The sequence below is a fragment of the Coregonus lavaretus genome (assembly GCF_964263955.1).
Source record: "Coregonus lavaretus genome assembly, contig: HAP1_SCAFFOLD_3412, whole genome shotgun sequence".
In the NCBI taxonomy this organism is placed as follows: Eukaryota; Metazoa; Chordata; class Actinopteri; order Salmoniformes; family Salmonidae; genus Coregonus; species Coregonus lavaretus.
Genome location: NW_028158531.1, coordinates 57658 through 63657, shown reverse-complemented (window position 1 = coordinate 63657; position 6000 = coordinate 57658). Strand labels below are relative to the sequence as shown.

Here is a 6000-nt window from a genome sequence, read left to right as displayed (position 1 = left end):
TATGTATTTAGTATAGTATAGTATAGCATATGTATTTAGTATAGTATAGTATAGTATAGCATATGTATTTAGTATAGTATAGTATAGTATAGCATATGTATTTAGTATAGTATAGTATAGCATATGTATTTAGTAGAGTATAGTATAGCATATGTATTTAGTAGAGTATAATATAGCATATGTATTTAGTAGAGTATAGCATAGTATAGTATAGTATTAGTATAGTAGTATGTTAATAATGCTGAACCATATATTATTAGTATAGTAGTATGTTAATAATGCTGTACCATACAGTATTGGATAGTAGTATGTTAATGATGCCATACCATATTGTATGAATCTTTCTTCCAGGGTCACCCAGGGAAGGAGGGTCCTCCAGGAATTAAAGGAAGCGTCGTAAGACTGATTTAATTTATTAAATTGATATTTTATTAATTCATACCTCAACTGTAATATTACGTGTGAACGATCACGATACGCCATTGTCTTTGTTTTGTTATTGTAGGGTCATCCTGGTCCTCAGGGTTCTATTGGCTACCCTGGCCCTCGCGGTGTCAAGGTAACGGCCCTTCAAGGGTCACGTCCTTTGACCTTACTGTTGACCTTTGCTTGATTGATTGATTAGCAGTAGCCTACATGCATTAGTCAATTACGCCATTGCTCCCCTCCTTCTTTAAGTATTCAAAAATCTAAATGCTGAGGTTATACATTCTCTCAGTATATATCTATTAAACATTCTTGTATCTCATATATTGTTGACTCGTCTTTGACCCTCTGTTTGCTCCTACAGGGTGCTGAGGGCGTCAGAGGTCTTAAAGGTGGCGGAGGAGAAAAGGTAAACAACAACACTGTCTTCTTTAACGTGGTCGGACATTTAACAAAATGGCCGCCTCATATTTGTATTAGAGGTAGAAGTGGTTCTCATCAGATTACCCAACGTTCAATCATGACCTAAACCATTAGGGGGGATAAGCTAATATCTGAACCTGAATCAGTGGTTAGAGGGAAACGTCTACTTCTACCTTTTACCGTATTTGTGTCCCAAATGGCACCCTATTCCCTATATAGTGCTCTCTGCAGGGTTTAGGGTGCCATTTGGGACACAAGCATTTCTCATATTTGTCATTCCGCACTATTTTTGCCTTTTTAGCTGGCAGGCAGATCTGAAAACCCCTTAAATGTCTGGCAGGCTTGAAAGGCTTCAGCTCATTGGGTAGCAATTGGATGTAGAACATTAGGCTGGAATGAACAAGACCCTTGTTACTGCTGTGATATGATAGTAGATTGATTGGCTGCCATTGTTGTTCCTGGCTGCTCTAAACATCTAAACGTTCCATCTAATGTGTCCTGTGTTCCGTTTTCCTCTTGAGTCAGCATTAGAAGGGGACAGTTCTGTTTTTAGATGGATGCAGACTGAAATACATGTATATTTAATAAAGACTTTCTGCTGTGTCACTTTTGTTTTGGGGAGTTTGCTGTTTCCCACATTGGACAGTGAGACAAAGTACTGTATAAAAAAAAACCTGGAAAAGTAGGAGGCTATGTCTGACGAGATCTATCTAACATCACCACTGCTTAGCCCCAGTAGGTACGAGGACTCAGTAAACCCTAAGAAGGTAAAAGTGTGATAGTCCTTTCTGATAGTCCCTTAGTGCTATTTGGGAAGGATAGCCTCTTGAAGTTGGCCTGTGTTTAAGGAGAAGGGTGTAATTGCAGACCGCAATTAGGGGTGCTTTCTGATATAGGCGTTTCTTGACATCAAGTTACACCCATTAATGCTCGCCATTGGTCTGTGGCCGATTCTTTCATGTCGGGGACAACAGTTGTTGACAACTGTAGCATTGTAGCTAGGCCTAAGCCTTTTCCTAACCTTAACCTCAGTCTCCTAACTTGCCATGTTAGTTATTAAAACCTGCTATGTAAACAAATAATCTGTGTTCTTGAAACCATCAGTCTCATAACACCGTAACTGACCAATGGCATGTATCAATGTGCATTTCCTGATATCAGGGAACACCCACATTAAGAAACGCCCTGAATTGCGGTCTGCAACTGCACCATATTCTGTACAAGGGTTGTTCAGAGACACAGGGCAACTGCGTTCTCAGGTCTGACCGGCTGATGTCAGTGGATCACAATATTCTGTGACTCTGCAAATCACCATGCTACCACTAGATGTCACCATTTATCATCCCAAGTTACAGTGTATACATCTTATGCCTGGCTGCTCATGTAAAATCAACACAGAAAATATACCTTAAGCTTATATTCTAGTAGAAAATACAGTGTTTTTTTTTTACTTTTTCAATTATTAAGGTTAGTTTGCCACTATTAATATGACGGTGATATTCCATTATAGTCCAAGATGACCACTGCTCAGTGAACAAGAATTCATATAATTATATTTCCTGTGTTTTTCAGGGAGAGGACGGTTTTCCAGGTTTCAAGGGTGACATGGGCATCAAGGGAGACAAGGGAGAGCTCGGTGTCCTAGGGGTCAGAGGTGAAGACGGACCTGAGGGCCCCAAAGGTCGTTCCGGCCCCAACGGAGAGGCTGGCCCCATCGGGTCGGCTGGAGAGAAGGTAGCACTAGCACTAGCACTAAAACTATTGCTATCGCTATCACAAAAACTATCACTATCGCTAAAACTAGCCCTTCACTATCACTAGCACTATCACTAAAAATGTCACTATTGCTAGCACTAAAACTATCACTATCACTAAAACTATCACTAGCACTAAAACTATCACTATCACTAGCACTAAAACTATCACTCGCACTATCACTATCACTAAAACTATCACTAACACTAAAACCAGCACTAGCACCATCACTATCACTATCACTAAAACATCACTATCACTAAAACATCACTATCACTAGCATTAAAACTATCACTATCACCAGCACTAAAACTATCACTAAAACAATCACTGCACTATCACCATCGCTATCATTAGCGCTAAAACTATCACTATCGCTAACACTATCACTAAAACTATCACTATCACTAAAACTATCACTATCACCATCACTATCACTATCACTAAAACATCACTATCACCAGCATTAAAACTATCACTATCACTAGCATTGAAACTATCACTAGCACTATCACTATCACTAGCACTAGCACTAGCACTAGCACTAGCACTAGCATTAGCACTAAAACGATCAACTATCACTAGCTTTAAAACTATCACTAAAACTATCACTATCAATAGCACTAAAACTTTCACTACCACTAGCACGAGCACTATCACTATCACAAAAACTATCACTAGCACTAGCACTAAAACTATCACTATTGCTATCATTAAAACTATCACTAGCACTAAAACTATCACTAGCACTATTACTATCACTAAAACTATCAATATCATTATCACTATCACTAGCATTAAAAATCTCACTAGCACTAAAACTATCACTAGCACTATCAATATCACTAAAACTATCACTATCACTAACACTATTACTATCACTAAAACTATCACTATCACTAAAACTATCACTATCACTAGCATTAAAACTATCACTAGCACTAAAACTATCGCTATTACTAGCACTATCATTATCACTATCACTATTAATATCACTAAAACTATCACTATCATTACCTCTATCGCTAGCACTAAAACTATCACTATCACTAGGATTAAAATGATCGCTATTACTATCACTATTGCTATCACTATCGCTATTACTATCACTATTACTATCACTAAAACTAACACTATCGCTATCATTAAAACTATCACTAGCACTAAAACTATCACTAGCACTATTACTAGCACTAAAACTATCACTATCATTATCGCTATCACTAGCATTAAAAATCTCACTATCACTAAAACTATCACTATCACTAGCACTAAAACTATCACTATCACTAGCACTATCAATATCACTAAAACTATCACTATCACTAACACTATTACTATCACTAAAACTATCACTATCACCAGCATTAAAACTATCACTAGCACTAAAACTATCAGTATCAGTATCACTATCACTATCATCCCTATCTTGATCTGTTTTTATGAACCTGTACTGTCTTTGTTGTTGTTTAGGGTAAACTTGGTGTCCCCGGATTACCCGGTTACCCAGGAAGACAAGGACCTAAGGTATGTGATCACAGGGTGTGTGTGCGTGCGTGAGTGAGTGAGTGCGTGCGTGAGTGAGTGCGTGCGTGTATGTATCTTCAGGCATGCGTGTGTTTTTATTGCTGACTCTTCCTCCTACCCATCTTCCACTCCTCCTCACCCCGAGTTAACCAGTGAGGCGTATGCTGATGTCATCACCTGTCCCTACTCCTTACAGTATGTCTGAGACTGTATGTTCCCCAAATGGCACCCTATTGGGTCCTGGTCAAAATTAGTGCGCTATAAAGTGAATAGGGTGCCACTTGGGACAGACACCCTGTTACACTTGTAGGTGTAGTCTGATCCTGGTATACTGTTGGCCTGGTCCTCGGTCGCCCAGGCGATATGCTGCTCTTTCTGCCGGTGCTCAGTCAGGACAGACTAGATAGATTATCATAGATAACGGGTAAGATAAACATGTCTACCACAGGTGGCTGGTGGGATCTTAACGGGCTCGTAGTAATGGTTTGGAATGGAATGTACTTAACAGTATAAAACACATCAAACACAGCCAGCATTATTAAAAATGTAAATGTAATTATGAGCCGTCCTCCCATCACCAGCCTCCTGTGATGTCTACAGTAGATGGGCCTGGAGCTCATGCTGTTGCTAGTTAATAGGCAGAGTGAATGTGAGACTACTGAGTCATGCTGTAAGGCTAATGGGCTATTTATAGGAGTCTCAGTGCCAGATCTGTCTGGTGTTTAAGAGCTAAAGCTGTCAGTGGAATGGTTGGTTAAACAGAGTGATTCAGTCACTACGTCAGTGGAATGGTTGGTTAAACAGAGTGATTCAGTCACTACGTCAGTGGAATGGTTGGTTAAACAGAGTGATTCAGTCACTACGTCAGTGGAATGGTTGGTTAAACAGAGTGATTCAGTCACTACGTCAGTGGAATGGTTGGTTAAACAGAGTGATTCAGTCACTACGTCAGTGGAATGGTTGGTTAAACAGAGTGATTCAGTCACTACGTCAGTGGAATGGTTGGTTAAACAGAGTGATTCAGTCACTACGTCAGTGGAATGGTTGGTTAAACAGAGTGATTCAGTCACTACGTCAGTGGAATGGTTGGTTAAACAGAGTGATTCAGTCACTACGTCAGTGGAATGGTTGGTTAAACAGAGTGATTCAGTCACTACGTCAGTGGAATGGTTGGTTAAACAGAGTGATTCAGTCACTACGTCAGTGGAATGGTTGGTTAAACAGAGTGATTCAGAAACCAGTCCCTGATTAGGAAATAAAGTTTTGTTTTAGACATTGTGTTAGACATTGTTTTAGACATTGTCATAATGTATGAAAAGGGAGTTAGCAGAGGAGGTTTAGAATGTATTTAACAAATATTGTGGTTAAACTCAAATATACTAATTGATAAAAAAATGTATAATCTTCGTAAATTATATCATCGGTAGGACTGGTGGAGATATGTCGCACATGCAGCTAACAAAAACATATGGAAATGTCTGCTCTACCCAAAATTACAACCAAATAATTGCAGCATTACCGCAAAAATGGAAAAGGAAAGTGGAAGGGGTAAAAAGTAAGGAACTTGTCTGTCGGCCTTGCATTAAAGAACATAATTGGTTAAAGAAAATTGTGATAAATAAAAAAGTATATCAGTTTCATTTAAGGACCAAAGCATTGACAGCCGTCCCATATAGATTGCAAAATAGTTTCGAAGAGAATTCTGACGTACCGATTCCATGGCACAGGGTTTATGAACTGATACACAAAACGACACCGGATTCAAAACTTAGAATTTTTCAATTTAAATGATTATATAAAATTCTTGCTACCGATAGAATGTTATTTATATGGGGGATACAATCTTCCCAGCTCTGCAGATTTTGCTGC

The 6000-nt window shown here is 39.0% G+C and overlaps 1 protein-coding gene across 1 annotated transcript in view; it reads left to right on the top strand.

Annotated features, from left to right (window-relative positions):
* Positions 1-351: 351 nt before the first annotated feature.
* The window catches only part of LOC311123867 (uncharacterized protein), a gene marked incomplete at both ends in the record, with an annotated part of 62672 nt that continues 57023 nt past the window's right edge, over positions 352-6000 (top strand). The window contains 5 exons of the mRNA XM_084198088.1: positions 352-396; positions 506-559; positions 791-835; positions 2422-2583; positions 4078-4131. Coding sequence (XP_084054214.1) covers positions 352-396; positions 506-559; positions 791-835; positions 2422-2583; positions 4078-4131 — 360 coding nt within the window. The remainder of the gene's footprint in view (positions 397-505; positions 560-790; positions 836-2421; positions 2584-4077; positions 4132-6000) is intronic.